At 40.1% G+C, this 17,750-nt stretch overlaps 1 protein-coding gene across 1 annotated transcript in view; it reads left to right on the top strand.

The window, feature by feature from the left end:
- The first annotated feature begins 944 nt into the window (after positions 1 to 944).
- Positions 945 to 17,750, top strand: part of DDX41 (DEAD-box helicase 41) — a 19,830-nt gene continuing 3,024 nt past the window's right edge. The window contains exons 1-14 of the mRNA XM_026673389.2: positions 945 to 1,078; positions 1,164 to 1,337; positions 4,096 to 4,255; positions 4,337 to 4,411; positions 5,071 to 5,131; positions 5,560 to 5,696; positions 10,021 to 10,093; positions 12,137 to 12,290; positions 12,418 to 12,554; positions 13,353 to 13,515; positions 14,344 to 14,475; positions 14,817 to 14,888; positions 15,099 to 15,195; positions 15,923 to 16,072. Of these exons, the coding sequence (XP_026529174.1) occupies positions 1,055 to 1,078; positions 1,164 to 1,337; positions 4,096 to 4,255; positions 4,337 to 4,411; positions 5,071 to 5,131; positions 5,560 to 5,696; positions 10,021 to 10,093; positions 12,137 to 12,290; positions 12,418 to 12,554; positions 13,353 to 13,515; positions 14,344 to 14,475; positions 14,817 to 14,888; positions 15,099 to 15,195; positions 15,923 to 16,072 (1,609 nt within the window). The 5' untranslated portion in view covers positions 945 to 1,054. The remainder of the gene's footprint in view (positions 1,079 to 1,163; positions 1,338 to 4,095; positions 4,256 to 4,336; positions 4,412 to 5,070; positions 5,132 to 5,559; positions 5,697 to 10,020; positions 10,094 to 12,136; positions 12,291 to 12,417; positions 12,555 to 13,352; positions 13,516 to 14,343; positions 14,476 to 14,816; positions 14,889 to 15,098; positions 15,196 to 15,922; positions 16,073 to 17,750) is intronic.

Below are 17,750 nucleotides of genomic sequence, written 5' to 3'. Positions count from 1 at the left end.
TTGAAATGCCAATACTTGTATCTCAACAGCACAGACTGGAATATGTACATACACATAACCCTGAATTGTCATGGTATCACAGATTCTGCAGGGTGCAAAAATCTATTGGAACCAAAGGGATATCCACACAGGTGGTTTAAAAGCAAACTGTTTCTAAGAAACGAATGGCAATTTACTAGATTCACCCACCGCTAATGAAGCAGCTTCAAGAATCAAACTCAGCCTAAAAATAAATCCCAACTTTGATGGAAGAACACTTTAAAAGTAGTTGCCTAGATTATTCTGCACGCCCAGAGCCAAGAAAGCACACATAGCATCAGGATAAGATTTACAAAAAGAAGCTGCACATTTTCCACGCGGGGTAGGATAGCCTTGCTGCCCTTAACTCAGGGAGAAGCAGAATAAGGAGAGTTGGAAGGGGTCTTGTAGGTCATCTAGTCCAACCCCCCACCCTCTTAAGCAGGAGACTCTGCCTACACCATTTCTTACAAGTGGCAGTCCAGAAGCACAACCCTCCATCTGCTGATTCAGCGGCGACTCCAGCCACACAGAATGGGACCAATAAAAGAGAATATTTGTAGCTCTGAGTTGCACATGAGGGGTCCTTGGTGCTCTCTGAGCTGTCTTGTTTTCTTGCAGACGTTTCATTACTCGAACTAGGAAACATCATCAGTGACGCGGAATGAAACGTCTGCATGAAACCAAGCCAGCTCAGAGAGCATCAAGCCTCCACACCCCAGAATGGGGCTCCTTCTTGCCGGAAACTACTAAAGAAGTCGCAAAAGCGAACCCAAGCTATTAGCGCCAACTAAGGTTAGCGGCGTGTAATCGACAACGTTCTAGGCGCGCTCTTCTGCGCCCGACGGTCCCAGACCGGACTTCCGCTTCGCCTTCCCGCAGTTTGTGCTTCCGCCCGTCGCACATCCGTTCTCGTCGCGAGAATTTTATTGTAGGCCCGGCTGCTGTTGCTAAGCAACGGTAACTTTCCCCCTCATTGGATACGTGTGCGTGCCCCCACGCGCGGATGGTCGAGGGAGCGGAGTAGTTTGAAAACATGGAGACCGGAAGTAGCAGGAAGGTAAGGCCGCATCGGGCCGGCGACGTCCCGGGAACGGTTGGGGGAAACGCCGGTCGAGTGACTCTTTTCTCGTAACCCGTCTCAGAGGCAGCACGAGCCAGAATCGGAAGCGTCGGGCCTGTCTGGAGAAGAAGAAGAAGACTACGACGACGACGAAGAAGAAGAAAGAGTGAAAGGAGAGGTCGAGGAGGAGGAGGAGGATGACGCAGACGAAGACTACCGGCCTTATGTGCCCCTCAAGCAGCGCAAGCAGGAGCTGGTAACGTGGGGAAGGTTGGCACGGGGCGGCGGGAGCCATTAGCGGACACCGCTTGTTGCTGCCTCCTCGCTGGGGGCCTCTGACCCGATCCTATGCATCCTTATTTATCTAGGGTTTTCTAGTCGCAGAGGTCTCCAAACTTGGCAACTTTAAGACTTGTGGACTTCAACTCCCAGCTGGCTGGAAAATTCTGGGAGTTGAAGTCCACAAATCTTAAAAGTTGCCAAGTTTGGAGACCCCAATCTAGGGCCTTCTTAGTTAGGGTCGGCGCACTTGTTTCTGCTTCCCCTTTTCTACTGGTTGCCCTGTGGGTCCCAATCTTTAGCTCTCCGCAGCTAGTTGTATGTTTTTGGGACAACAGAAGAAGGGACCCCTAGGTCAGTGGTTCCCCACTGGAGTCTGTGGGAAATGAGTGAGACTCAGAAATGCTTTGGGTGGTTTATCAGAAAAGGCACTGGCACTTGTAGTTAAGCTTTTAACAAAATGATAAATATATTTAAAAGAATGCCCTGTGAACATACCCATTTTCTTTTGAGAAAAGTAGCTTTTTTGTTTCTATAATGGTGGGATCCAGTGTGTTTGACAGAGTGGCTGGTGAGAGTTGATAGAATCATTTTGCATAATGCTTTGTAGTGCTTTGCCTAGCCTAAAAGGGCATAGCTGATCTTGATTTAGATGCAAAAGATTGAAAATCCCTGCCCTGGATAATCTTATAAACTGTTGTGCAGTAAGCCTGTAAATGAGAGCCACTTTGGTGTAGGGGTTAAGACATCAGGCTAGAAACCAGGAGATTGTGAGTTCCAGTCCTGCCTTAGGCACAAAGCTAAGTGACCCTGGCCTAGTCAATAGTCAATTCCATGTCAATTGCCTCAGGAAGTATGCAGTGGTAAACCACTTCTGCTAACCTTGAAAGGAAAAAACAACAACAACCCTGCAAGGACTTTTCCAGGCCATCTATGAAAATCAGATACAAATGAATGAAAAGGGAGTCAGGAAATGCAGATAAATGTAATCGGGCTATGATACTGTAGATCTAATAGGTTCTTCTTTTTGTCACTTTTATAAGATCTATAGTAGCTGTAGTAAGTACTGACATTATTAAAATATTCTTAAATGTGGCTCACTTAACACTAACTTTTTTGTTTTGTGCTCAGTAGCTAAAGCAGATATGGGAAGCCTGTAGCTCATCTGATGTTGAATTCCAAATCACCCTCCCTTAAAGCTGTGCTTAATGATTGGTGATTGAGAGTTGTTGCTCAGCAATACTTGGAGCAAGTCCCCTACTACTCCCTCAGCCCGCTACGACTGACTCAGCGTAATGTTGTTTAGTTAGTAAAGAGCATACTGGGCGATATAAAGAACAGTAATTAATGGGGAATATACTTCAAGTACTAAGATCCAAGTACTATCTGCAGAACTGCAATTCTGCATTTAATTAGCCTTTTGAATGAACCTGCTTTGTAAGGCAGCAACAATTCTGTGTACAGTATAATAGTGCAAGATATTAGTGTCACCCAATTTTGAGAGGTTGCACTAAATACACCTATAGCAATAAATACCAAGGCTTGAATTAATTGCAGCATAGTGTTAAACATTTTTGTAATTTATTTTGAATATAATTTTGGTGCTGCTATTATCCCACGTAGGCAAAAGCCCTGATAGTTTCATAACAAAAACCCTGATAGTTCCAAAGAAATACTAATTTAGTATTGTGGTCTGTTTAAGAATTAACAACCACCCAGAATCATAGAGTCAGGTGGCATCATTATCTAGATGTCATTTAAATCATGAGCACTGTAACATTCTATTCATGTTCTCTACCACTGATGGTTCGGTATAATTCTGCCTCTGATTATCATAGTACTAGTGTAGTTATGAAATTCTCATTGTAAAATATATGTTTGATTTTCACCAAGAGTGGAACTTCTCTGACTGTATACATAGAATAACAGGGTTGGGAGGGACCTTGGAAGTCTTCTGTTCCAACTCCCTGCTTGAGCAGGAGACCCTCTACTATTTCAGACATTTGGTTGTCCAACCTCTTCTTGAAAACTTCCAGTGAAGGAGAACCCACAACTTCTGGAGCAAGTTATTTTTACTGTCAGGAAATATTTCCTTAATTTTAGGTTGGATATCTCTTAATAATTTTTCACCTGTTACTTCTGGTCCTGCCCTCAGATGCTTTGGAGAACAGATAGATCTTCTCTGTGACAGCTCCTCCAGTATTGGAAGACTGCTATTATGTTGCTCTTAATCCTTCTCTTCATTAGACTAGACATATCTAGTTCCCACAACTGTACATCATATGGTTATTTTCATTTTCTTTTCTGTGGACATTCAGATTTATTTTGGGGGAATACGCCAGCTACGTTAACCAGTTCTATAAAACGCATCTCCAAAACGCTATGCTATAAGAACCTTGGGATAATTTTTGCACTTTGTGAGAATTTGAATACAGTACTCTAAATGACTATATGAGCTTAGATTCTCATTCCCCTCGATTCCGACTCTTTTAATATCTGAAAATAATTTTCATATTTGCTGTGCAAAATTAAAATAAAACCTGACTATTTAAAATTAGCCTAGAAATAGGCAGAATTGAATAGGTTAGATACATATTGATGAGGTGAGTTTCATTGAGAAACAGTTGATACAAATCTCAGAGGGTTCTAACAAATACAAGATCTGTGTCTGCAAAGGCAATAGTAGTTAAACCTGCCTCTAATGGAATTCTCAGCTCACAACTTTATGCCTCTAGTTGCAAAAGTTGCTGCAGATTCGTCGCAAAGGGGCGCTGGAGGAAGAACAAAGGGACAGTGGCAGCGATTATCATGGTGATGAAGATGACATTCCCCTGGGCCCTCAGTCTAACATCAGCCTTTTGGATCAGCACCAGCATCTCAAAGAGAAGGCAGAAGGTAAACAATCAACATACTAGGTTTGATTTATTAGTAGAGAGAAGATTTTGGGCTAACTATCTGATATGTTACTCTTCCCAGCACGTAAAGAGTCAGCTAAAGAGAAACAGCTTAAAGAAGAAGAAAAGATCCTGGAAAGTGTGGCAGAAGGACGAGGTAAAGAGCAAAAAAAATATTTTTTTTCAAATAGCTTTGGTACTTGGAAAAATGGTGTTGAAGTTACAAAAAACGGCAAAATTGGGATAGCTGGGAAATAACAGTTAATTTTGAACATGTAACAAAACATGCATTATGTCCCATGAGTAGAAGAAGTATGTTAAGGCTCAGGTGTTTGGATGGCCCATTCTGGAATGCTTGTGGCCAGCCAAATTAAAACCCATAACATCTTAGTTATTCCAAGTTTTGGCTGAGACACACCTAGAGGGGTCTTGCAGGAGGACAGGGCTGATGCACCTTGTCTAGTGGGTCTTCTCACTTGATCTTTCTTCACCTTCCTTTCCTGTGTCTCCACTGCTATGCCTACCCCCATTTTCTGTGCCTTTGATTCCCTTATTTCAGTTTAGCTTCTGTGTACTGTAACTTGTGCTGACTTTCCCTTTTATCGCTCTGAAACTCCACTGCCTGGAACATATATGTTCTAGATTCATGCCGAAATTGCAGAACAATTGCAGAAGGTTTTCTATACATGTACTGTAAATCCTGAGTGCTTCCCAGGAACTTTAGCCTTCTGTTGCTATTGCCTGAGATAAGGCAATATTCCAATAGGTTGCTTTTATTTTTTCATGGCTGCTGACTGTTGTCTTTTTCTTGTATAGCTCTGATGTCTGTGAAGGAAATGGCAAAGGGCATCACATACGACGATCCAATTAAAACCAGGTAGATGTACTCTGGTTGTACAAGATCCTTTTCAAAATATGACAAACATTTCTCTATAACATTTATTTGTGTTAAAATGCATAAGTGCATAAGTGTCTCTATCTTGAGATTCTCCCTTGAAATAATTAACTTTTGCATGTGCCTTTGTCTACTTACATAGATAGGTGGGTTAGGGTTAAGATTATAGCCATGGTGTTCATGCAGGTTGGATATAAAATAGGTGGTTTTGCTCTCTATCAAATCTTCTGTCCAGTTGTTTACAAAGAAACGTCTGAAATTTGCAGTTGATGTTCGCTTGTTAGGAGAACAGACACTCTGTTTAACAATTTCTGCTTAAAACATCATGGCAGAAATTTTAAAATGAAACAATCAGTATAATCAGAAATAATAATCATAATGAATAATGTTTTTCTGTATTTCTGCACCAGCTGGAAGGCTCCCCGGTATATCCTAACTATGTCAGAAGCAAGGCATGACCGTGTCCGTAAAAAATACCATATCCTTGTGGAAGGGGAAGGAATTCCACCTCCTCTCAAAAGTTTCAAAGAGATGAAGTTCCCAGCTGGTAAGTATCCAGGCTATTGGTTTCAAATTTGATTTGAGTGTTCAGATTGTGAGGCATATATACTTGCTTTACTTAGAAAAACAAATAAATTAGCAGTTCTGTAATGTGGTAAAGCCTTCAAACATGTACAATCTTTGGATCAAGACTCAGTTATCTTAATTTGCAAAATGTTCCAGACCTTTTATATTTCCCCAAATAAATTATATTTCCGTTATATAAGGCTTCCCCAGCAGTCAGTCAATATATTTGAGCTAAGGTGTTTATTTAATCACAAGGCACTTCCTTCCACAGCTAATAGAATAGAATAGAATAGAATAGAATAGAATAGAATAGAATAGAATAGAATAGAATAGAATAATAGAATAGAATAATAGAATAATAATAGAATAGAATAGAATAGAATAGAATAGAATAGAATAGAATAGAATAGAATAGAATAGAATAGAACAGAACAGAACACTTTATTGGCCAAGTGTGATTGGACACACAAGGAATTTGATTTGGTGTAAATACTCTCTGTATACATAAAAGATACATTCGTCAAGAGTCAAGAATTATAAGGTACGACACTTAATGATAGTCATAGGGTACAATAAGCAATCAAATAATACTAGGAAACAGTCAATATAAATCATAAGGATACAAGCGACAAAGTTACAGTCAAACAGTCACAAGTGGGAGGGGATGGGTGATAAGGGGTGATAAGAAGATTAACAGTAATAGTGATGCAGACTTTGTAATAGTTGAACAGTGTTGAGGGAATTATTTGTTTAGCAGAGTGATGGCTTTCGGGGGGAAACTGTTCTTGTGTCTAGTTGTTCTGGTGTGCAGTGCTCTATAGCGTCGTTTTGAGGGAAGGAGTTGAAACAGTTTATGTCTGGGATGTGAGGGGTCTGTAAATATTTTCATAGCCTTCTTTTTGACTCGTGCAGTATACAGGTCCTCGATTGAAGGCAGGTGGGTAGTAATTGTTTTTTCTGCAGTCCTAATTATCCTCTGAAGTCTGTGTCTGTCCTGTTGGGTTGCAGAACCAAACCAGACAGTTACAGAGGTGCAGATGATAGACTCAATAAATTATATACATTTCCACAAGAGACAATGCAACTTTGTTACTTCATTACTCCATCTGTGCACAAACATGTGGCAGCTCTCATCTCTTTCCAGAGAAGAGGGGATGAGATTATCACAGAGCACAGTAAAGAATGTAGAGCAGACAGTGTTGAAAAGAGTTCTAAAGCAGGTTCCTTGGAGGTTAGAGTATTGATAAATACCTCTATTGCTTCAAGAGTTATGGTAATTGAACTCACATATCATTTAAAAATCTATGTTCAAATGCTAGGAATTCCGTGGCACCCCTACTTCTTGCAGCACTCCTCACTCCTCACCTGGTACTGCCATCACTTCCCACTTAAAGATCAGCACGGTCCTGGGGTTATGTTGGCAACCAGGATTGCTAAGCAATATAGTCATGTGACTTCATGTTTTATGACCTCAGTAGTGGAATTTCTGGTTCCCGTTGTCATCGTAACTTGAGGACTACTCAATAGCACCAGGGGTGACTACTCATCTAGGGTTGTAGGTCAGGCATTGGCAAGTTGACTGCCATTCGAGGGCAAATGTGACATTAAAGCCCTTCAAGAGCAAGAAGTTGTTTGGTGAGTTCACTGACACGGTGCTGGTGGAGATTAAAAATATAAAGTATCTACTTTCAAGTAAATAGGAAAAAAAGCAGATGCCATCGGAGAACACTTCCAGGGTTTGTTTTTTTCATTTTGAAAATGGCTAAGAAAGCAGTGGCTGGGGTCAACAGGATCTACAAGGCAGGCATTTTAATGATGTCAAATGATTCTAGCCCTAACAGAAAAGAACATAAAATTGGTGTCAGAGAACAATAAATGGGCAAATGCCTGTCCCATTTTTGGACAACAGTTGATGCTTGGATCAAGTGGAGACATGCTTTGGAACTCAGATCAATAATTAGGTTTCTACCATCACCAAAATCTAGGAAATCAGAATTACATTGAAGGATATTGGTCTGTCTGGCCCATCTGCTGAGCATTCAAATAATTGAGCAGGTGCATCAGCATGAGTGATTTACTGTACTGGCCTTTTCTTGGTATTGTTCATGATCCCAAAGCAAATAGATTTAGAGGACTTTTAAAATTGGAGCAGATTGATTAAACACTCTATATTCCAAATGAAGACATTTCCTGGCTCCCATAAACCTGTCTAATGCATACCTTCACAACTCTGTTAGGGTGAATCGCTACATGTTTCTCAGCATTGTTTCAACTTCGGCCGTTTCCATTTGACCTGCTTCAGCCCCAGAAATCTTTGAAAAGTTAATCATCATCACCCTAATCAGAAGTGTGAGGACCAAGAGATTCATACCTATACTTATTGGGGTGATTCACTATTCAGAGCTTCCTCTCACAGAGCAAAGAACACAGTTCAGATCATCTTATGTTGTATAAATTAGAGTTGATGGTGATTTGGGAAAGTTCTCTCTCTAGCATTCTAGAGAGTTCTCTCTCTAGCCTTTAAAATAACGCCCAATACCCAATCCGATTTTGCTTGGTACATTCTATCTAAATAGTACATCCAGAATAATTAAATACATAGTTAAACAATAGATCTAAATATTAAAAACAAATACTATAATAGAAATTTTATAATAACATCAATACCATAATCTTATTAAACTCTTTAATTAAAACTCAATATTCTAAATTATTAAATATATTCAATATTCATATTATTAAATTTTAAAACCAATCATTATTAAACATTTCAACATTTTAATCTCTTATCAACTCTTAAACCATTTAAATTTTCTATTTCTAGTACAATACTACAATATCATCTTATGTACCTTGCAAAATCTTTTTGAAGAAATTATACTTTATCCTTTATCCCTAAAAAAAATTCCTTTTTTCCCATTTAATTTCAAAACTTTGTAGCTTTTCTCCATCTTTTCCCTTTCTTTCTTCTCCCAACAAACCTTTCTACCCCCCCTTCTTCTAGCCTCTGCCTTACTGGCTTCCCTTCTCTGTCGTGTTCCTTTTTCCTTTTGTTTATTATCATTATATTGATTTTGCACCTTATTTTTCCCTTTCTTAAGTGTTTTTTTAAATCTTAAGTCCTTTATTTCTCTTCCTTTCCCTCTTCCTTCTTCCTTGGTCGAGTTCTGAAATTTATTAAAAATGGCTTCCTCTCCTTCTTCTTCTTCTGCTGTCTTCATCTGTTGTAATGTTTGTTGATAGTTAATAAGCGCCATTTCTAAAAAAAGGAAGGCTTCTTTCAAACCAGCTTTACCATTTTTTTTTTGCTTGTTCATAATCTTTTCTCAGTTCCTCAATAGAAAGAGCCATTATAAATCTTTTCTTTTCTTTTCCCCTTCTTTCTTCTTACAACAACCAGAATATTCCAAAGAAAAAATAAAACAGTCCCAAAGTTATCAATCAGTCCAAACCAAGGCAGAGTTCTCACTTTCTCCTCCTGGGGTAGTATCAATCAGGGAGAAAGAAAGTCCAAATCTGTTTCTTAAAATCTTATTGCAATATATTTTAGTCTTCAAGTCCTTAAGGCATCTCCTCCAACAAAGTCTTAGCATACAAATATATATATATTTTTTTAGTCCTCTCTCTTCCCACTCATCGCTTAAAGCCAGTTTTCACCTAAAAAAAATAGGTTTCTTAATATCCACTTATTTATTCCGTAGGAAAAGAGGGTAAGCTTTCCTTTTAGCACCACCAAACTGCCGCTTTTTTCCTCTTCTAGAAGGTATCATTCAAAAAGTCATACTTTTCAGGAATTTTGTTAAATATTCTTGTAATTGAAATCAATAAGCAACTGTGTGGAATGGGCCACCTCCATAGAATAGAGGTGTTTTAGTCCTGCCTTCTAACTGGAAACAGTGGAGTTAACCTTCTTCTTTAAGGTCCATCAGGTGGCCAGGATAGCACCTCATAATAAGTTCAATTTATGCTTTGATCAATTTTCCCAAATCTAGGCTATAAGTAATTCAGTAATAAATTCATATGTTGCATTACTTTTTAAATTATTGTGAATGAGGTTATGGGTTTTTTGGGTGGGGTTGGTTTGCTATCATTGTTTTCACCTATGTTTTAGAAATAGCTAATTATACATGTATGCTACATTCGTATTCAACAAGATAAGTGGGAATGATTTGATGATGCCTCATTAAATATCAGCATGAAAAATACCTTATCTTGCTTCAATATCCTCCTTCTGGAAGCACACAACTCTGTTTTCTGATTTACTTAGCTCAGTTTACTAATCTGTCACCGAATTCTCCCTCCAGCAATTCTGCGAGGCTTGAAAAAGAAGGGGATCCTGCAGCCAACTCCTATCCAGATACAGGGTATTCCTACCATGTGAGTGTTGCGAAGAATGTGAAGTTTTATTAGTAGTTATGCTCTCTGTTTTCCCCTCATTGTCATGGTAAATCCATAAAGAAACTGAACTTTAAAATCTTGTAGTTTTTATTGTGGCAGAGATGTTTAGGTGACAAGAGTCCATTTTATCAGATATTGGCAAAGTCAAGTCTCTGCTTAAGACCTGTTTTTAACAACAATAAATATGTGGGAAATTTGATGCTGCAAGGTGATTTGTTGCAATCCTGCCCCCTTAAAATCTTCATTTTCTCAAAGGTGATAAATTGTTGGCTTTGGGATAATAAGATTGGAGCCTGGAGATTACACGGAGGAATGAATCCAAATGATGAATTAGGCACCTGGTTTTTCTTGGATTTTGTTTTATGTTTATTGTTATTAGCCATCCAGAGTTGTGGTCACAGAATGGGTGGCCATATAAATCATTTAAATAAATTTATCATCGCAAGCATCTCTAAGCCTTAATGCCAGATTTTGAATTGGCTTGCATCAAACCATTATAGATAAGTTACTGCAGTTTAAAAGAAAGCATTAAATCAAAAGCAGTTAGAATAATATAGAATTGCAGGGTTTGAAAAGCAGGGTTTGCCTGCTACAATTTAGTGTCTTTAGGTGCATATATTTAATCAGATCTGAAATCTAAGTCTTCAAAGGCTACTATCAGCATCTTAAACTGGATCTCCAAATTAATAAGCAATATAATTCCTGCAGTGTATAGGTTCTTCATCAGCCGCCTCCTCCCTTTCCCAGCATTTGAAAAGTTACACTCTGTATCAGCTGAACTTTCTGAATGGTCTTTAATGGTAAAACATATTAAAATAATCTGTAAGAAACAAGGGCAATTTAAACCTAAGGCAAGCTTAATTTTCTCTAGATAAGGTACAGTTTATGCACCAAGTTAATTCAAAATATGGCATTTTCTAGATAGAGTACAGTTTGTGTACCAGTCAAAATTATTGCTGTCACAAGTTACTGGTGATACCACCAACACCATAACACATTGCATCAAGTCCAACAAAATCCCTGAATTGTTGATCTGCAAAAGAGTCAATTGTACATTATTTTGGAATTGTTTATTAAGGATCAAAGCATGCAGAATGTGGACAAAAATAGAGAAAGAGACTAAGACTAAGATGCTCTGGACTTTTTATTTCGTAAACTAAATAAGCTTAACACATAAAATATTGGAAATGTCAGTTCTTCCGTTTCCTTTATACTTTCTAGTTGTAAATGATTTTAAATAAATTTCTTAATTAGATAAAGCAGTGGAGGCAACCTGCAGGTCTCTAGAAACTCTGAGATTTCTTGCCTTCCACCGGATTCAGACAAGGGCAGACTTGTTTATAATAAAATTTGTGTAATCAAAAAAAAAACAGACAAGGGCAGACTTTAGGGTTGACAGGAATCTATACGGGGCCTTCAGCATCTGGAGGTCAAGTGATCTCAACTTTTCAACATACAGGTGGTCCTCGATTTACAACAGTAAATTTTCAACATACAGGTAGTCCTCGATTTACAACAGTAAATTTTCAACATACAGGTAGTCCTCGATTTACAACATTGAGTGACTGTTCAGAGTTGACAACAGTGCTGAAAACACGACCAATTCAGCATCCCCATGGTCACATGATCAAAATTCAGATGATTGGCAACTGGTTCATATTTGTGGCCGTTGCTGTGTCTCGGGGTCATGTGATTCCCCCTTATGCGACCTTCTGACAAGCAAAGGCAATGGGGAAGCCAAAGCCACTTGACAGACGGCTTACTAACTTACCAACTGCAATGATTCACTTAACAGCTGGGGCAACAAAGGTCGTAAAATGGGGCAAAACTCTGACTCGCTTAGCAACAGAAATGTTGGGCTCCATTGTGGTCGTAAATTGAGGATTACCTGTATTCTCCTAGTCTGCCATGCGTGGCAGTTCAGTTCTCCTGCCTGGCCAGTGCAGCCGAAAGCAGCTTTTGCAGCCCTGTTTGTTCCAGCTGCAGCAAGGGCTTCATATGCTCCTTTGTTTTCCTCCGCAGTCTTTCTGGTAGAGACATGATTGGTATTGCCTTCACTGGCTCTGGCAAGACCCTTGTGTTCACCCTCCCGGTTATCATGTTTTGCCTAGAGCAGGAAAAGAGGCTGCCATTTTCCAAAAGGGAAGGACCATATGGGCTCATCATCTGCCCCTCCGTAAGTCACCCGGCTTTCACTGCGCTTGTGCATTTGGCCCGGGGAGTGGTTTGGCCAAGAGAAAGAGGGGAGAATAAATGGGCTTAGTGACAGCGGTCCCTAGCTGATCAGGTTTTTGTTTCTACAGAGGGAACTGGCTCGACAGACCCATGGCATCCTGGAGTACTATTGCCGCCTGCTGCACGAGGATGGGATGCCTGCCTTGCGCTGTGCTCTCTGCATCGGTGGCATGTCTGTGAAAGAACAAATGGAGACTATCAAGCAGTAAGGGCGACTTTTGAAGAACATTGATTAAAGCAGAGTGGCTACATTTTTCTTGTGTTGGGTGTTAAGGAAGCATAGCAGTATTTAGCTTCTTGGTCACTTTCTTCCTCTGCCTACACAGTATAAAAGATTGTGGCTTTATTGTCAACAGGATTGGCCTGTTATTTTTCAGCTGCAGAAATTCCTCTTTTGAAAAGATCTGCATCTCATACCTCACCAATATTGCCTACCTACGAATATAAATCTGATTACTGGCTTACTAGGAGTCCAGAGCAAAAGCCACATTAATCTCTCCTCTTATTTTCATTGTTGAAGGGAGGAAACCACAGTTATTTCTACATGCAAAAATAGTGGGTGGATGTGATGCACGTGGATGCCCATGTATCATCCTGCCCTTGCATTGGCTTGCTGTGTTTCAACTGAATGGCTTAAAGGAGAAAAGAGGAACCATGCAGCATATGTGGCACAGAATTACTGGTTATCCCACTCTTATTGGCAGGGATCTTGAATGATATCCCTGGGAAGGAAGGAAAGCTTCGTTGTTTAATGACCCTCTTCCAGTGGCATAGTTCCCATAATTTAGGATCTGTCTGTTGGTAGTAAAAATAGGAAAGGCCCCTAGAGGCCCTGAAGCTATAAACGGTAGCCAAGGTCTGTGTAGGTACCGCGTTTATGAAATGTGGTTTCCCTGGTGAGATGCAGATGCTTCACAAGGGAATAATATTTTTTTTTCTATGCTATTGTTATCGTTGCTAGTACAGGCCGCCCTCCAGTGTTCTAACCCTTCTGTTCTCACAGTGGTGTACACATGATGGTGGCAACCCCAGGCCGCCTGATGGATCTGTTGCAGAAAAAGATGGTCGGTCTGGATGTCTGCCGCTACCTGGCTTTGGATGAAGCTGACAGGATGATTGATATGGGTTTTGAAGGAGATATCCGCACCATCTTTTCCTACTTCAAGGTACTAAGGAGGACAGATTTTGCTCCAAACCTGATCCCAGTGAACCCTTGATTGCTGAAAGGATTATTTTCCTCTCAGCCTTTTCTGGTACTGGATGTGTGGCTAATGACAACTGTGGTGTTTTTGTGGTCTAGATAAAAGCTTTAGGCTAGTAGTAGAGGTAAGATTTAATCTGCACCTGTTAGGATCTTATTTATGTGTTGCATGTCTCCATTCGTTGGTCTTATAACTTATATAATCCTGACAGAACATTAGACTAATTGGAAAGATTGCGAGGCAGATTGGCAATCTGGTACATGTGCTCTTTTTAGAAATCAGGCACTGAGTAGGTAGAAGCACAGATGTTTGAATAATATATTGTGAACAGCTACTTATCATACAAATTCATCTTTCTCAATTATCAGAAAGAGCCAGCTTCTAAGAGAACATAGGATAAAATTTAATTTATATCCAGCCTCTTGAGATAATTCATCTTAGTTCATAGCCAAAAAGTTACACGGGCCGCTAAGCCCTTTTTTTCTGGCTATTAGAAATTCTGCCACCTATTGTTTTCTCTTTCCTCTATTGCCTCCTTTCTAACATGTGAGGTTTTTCAAGGTATTATTTTATGTCTTTTCAAACTTACTTTTCAGAAATGAAAGATGACATTCTCAGTGTTCTAAATTGTTTGCCCAGTACAAATGTTGGTCTGCGTTTATTCAGGCTTGCAAATACTGTAAAATATATCCCGTGGCCAGGCCTGGAAGCAGAATTTTTACAGTGTGGCATCAGCAGAGCAAATTGTCCATCATTGCTTATTTGCCATGTGTGGTTCTCTCTTTCTTTTAGGGACAGCGACAGACCCTTCTCTTCAGTGCTACCATGCCTAAAAAGATTCAGAATTTTGCAAAAAGTGCCCTTGTGAAGCCTATCACAATCAATGTGGGACGCGCAGGAGCTGCCAGTTTGGATGTCATACAGGTATGTCACCAGTTTAGAGCACTTCATTAGCCTGGCTCTGTTTGTACCTCAAACTGTACTGCGTAGGGAGTCCAAATTATAGTGAGATGCCTGTGAGTTCTTTAGTTTGTGGGCGTTGGGTAGGAGAGGTCTCAAAATGTTCTGTTAATTCATTCTTACATAATTAATTCATTATATAATTCATTATATCCTATTTAGTTTTTATTCATGCATAATCTCAACCTTGGTTTTTCATATCTATGCCCAATACATCAAAGGTACTAATTTGTTGAGCCCTAATGAGCCGCCCTGTGCTGACTTCTCTGTAGTATCTTTCACTTTGTCTCTCTCGTTCTGTCTAGGAAGTAGAATATGTGAAAGAGGAAGCTAAGATGGTATATCTACTTGAATGTCTACAGAAGACTCCACCACCTGTAAGTTCAGACTTACCCTGATTTGATCTGATCTCACCACTCCCAAAGTTTTTTGCACTTGTCATAGGAAAGGAAGTAGCATTTTGCATGAGAACAATCTGATTTTTTGGCTGTTCTGTCATTGTATTCTATCTTATTTCTGAAGTAGGGTCTCCCTTTGATTAAGGGACTGTAGTATAATCATCACTTATTTTTCTTTTTCTTTGGCAGGTTCTTATTTTTGCTGAAAAAAAAGCTGATGTAGATGCAATTCATGAATATTTACTACTCAAAGGTGTAGAGGCTGTGGCCATACATGGTGGAAAAGGTCTGTAAAACCCTTTGGTTTTGAATGAAAGTACTCCTATGGTCCCAGACATAAAACGCAGTAATCTGAAAGAGCAGAAACTGGATATATGATAATTTTTCTGACTTCACTATAGTTAGATTAGATTTTTTAAAAAACGTATCTTCCTGCCAGCTACAGAGTAGTGGTGGCACAATGGTTAGAGTGCAGTACTGCCAACTACTTCTGCTGACTGCCGGCTGCCAGCAGTTCAGCAGTTCGATTCTCACCAGGCTCTAGGTTGACTCAGCCGTCCATCCTTTTGAGGTGGGTAAAATGAGGGCCCAGATTGTTAGGGGCAATATGCAGATTCTGTGAACCGCTTAGAGAGGGCTGTAAAGCACAGTGAGGCGGTATGTAACTGCTAGGGTTATTCTTCTATATCACAGAATGGCAGTCACATGGTATGAAGCATGGTGAAGATTAGAAAAGGATCTAGAAAGAAGATTCAAGCAGGAGCTCTGGCAACTTTTATCAGATCTTTTAGGGAATTTTCAATATTGCCTGTAACAAATTATTAAACCAGCTTTGGCCAGTAAAGCAGTTTATTCTTATCATTTCATAAAAGTGTCCATGAAGATAAAGGCTCTCTTGTTCCAAGAGTGTGAATCATGCTCAGAGAGAATGGAAGCTTCTGGATTAGGGATATTGGGGGGAAGGGGGGTGGGGAATCCTTCTGCTGTTCTTAATACATTACTTCATTTTACAGACCAAGAGGAGCGAACAAAAGCTATTGAGGCTTTCCGGGATGGGAAAAAGGATGTTCTTGTTGCAACAGATGTTGCCTCCAAAGGCTTGGATTTCCCAGCCATCCAGCATGTCATCAATTATGACATGCCCGAAGAGATAGAAAACTATGGTATGAAAGAGAGGGACTCCTGGGGTTTTTTTTTGGTTTCCGGGTTCATGTGTTGTAATCCTTAAATGTCTGCAGAACTTATCCACTGTGACAAAAGCAATATTTAAAAAAATGAGTGAGAAAAACCCATCAATCAGCAGAATTTGGCTGGCGGGTCTGCTGCAGAAATTATTTCTATATACAGTATCTGAGTTCTAAAATGGGTTCAGCTAAAATAGGATATGAGACACCTTCTAGCTTTCCTTCTTAATCAATTTTTTTCACCTGCTACTGTGTCTTTTAGCTTCATTGCTGGGCAGGGGTCCAACAAATGAATGGCTGGGAAATGCAAATAGCAACAGAAACCAGCTGCTGAGAGGATGCCCGAAGATTAGGAAGGAACGAAGCTCCTCCCTGTTGCTTGTGAATTTGAATTCCTTTTTCTGGAACCTAGCAGAGCTTCTCATAGGCAGAGGGGTGAAGGGACATCATCTGCATCGTTTTGAGGGTATACGACTTGCCACAGTTCATTTAGTGGCCGTTCAAAGTTACAACGGCACTGAGAAAAGTGACTTATGACCTTTTTTTCACAGTTATGACCTTTGCAGCAAAAGCCCATGGTCATGTGATCAAAATTCAGAGGATTGGCAACAGGTTCATATTTATGACCTTGGCTGTGTCCCAAGGTCATGTGATCTCCCCCTTTTGCGACCTTCTGGCAAACAAAGTCAAGACTCACGTGACGACCGGGTTACTAACTGATCAAGCTCTGACAAGAAAGGCTGTAATATGAGGCAAAACTCACTTAACGAATGTCACACTTAACAGTGGAAATGTTGGGCTCCATAGTGGTTGTAAGTCGAGGACTGCCTGTAGTGTGGATTGGGTTGTTGTAATAATCATAATTTATTCCTCGTGTGCTGCCTGACTCAATGCCTCTCAATGCAGCTTAAATCAATCAAACAAAGAAATGACAATCAATTCAATAAAATGATAAGATTAAAGGTAAAGGATGGCAAGTGGGAGGAAGCTAGGGGTCTAACTGTCCCTTGCCAAAAGCGTGAGTGAAGAGCCAGGTTTTCATGGCTCTTCTAAGCAACACCAGATTGGGGGCCTCAGGGGAAACTTTGCTCCAAAGGCAGGTGCTGCTACACAGCAAATGTGCTTCTGGGGTTCTGATAGGTTATACCTGATTTAATTGAAGGAATCTGGAGCATGTCCGTCCCCCCCAAAAAAAGCCTCCAGTGTATCGGTTATGGGATACAGGTGGATGTATGACTTATACCATGTAGGGCTTTATGAATAACAACCAGTATTTTAAATCACACCCAGAAGTAAACCTACAGCCTGTGGTGTTCACAGAGCTGAGGTATTACATGGGCATGCCCGTTACTGTTCATGCCACTGCTTTTTGAACCAGCTTCTGGGTGGTCTTCAGGGCCAGCCCCACAGGCAATGTGTTGCAGTAGTAAAGCCATGAGTCACTCATGACTGAAGCCCCCCCCCTTGCAGGTTTCATAATACAGATTATTTGAGTGACAATATCATGTGTGCGATATCGCTTTGAATTATTGGACACTTGTGGCTTCTGTCTACTTTCTTTGTCTACAAAAGATCTAGTTTTCTTCCCCCTTTCGTTTTCCTTTCCAGTATTCTTGCTCGTTCCTATTTTCTACTGTTTTTTTTTTTTTTGCTGCTG

The sequence above is a fragment of the Notechis scutatus genome, chromosome 2 (assembly GCF_049901735.1).
Source record: "Notechis scutatus isolate UNSWTSFEM ecotype Mainland chromosome 2, rNotScu1.2, whole genome shotgun sequence".
NCBI classification, from domain to species: Eukaryota; Metazoa; Chordata; class Lepidosauria; order Squamata; family Elapidae; genus Notechis; species Notechis scutatus.
Note: the sequence above shows the minus strand (reverse complement) of the source record. Positions and strands in the feature narration are given on the sequence as shown.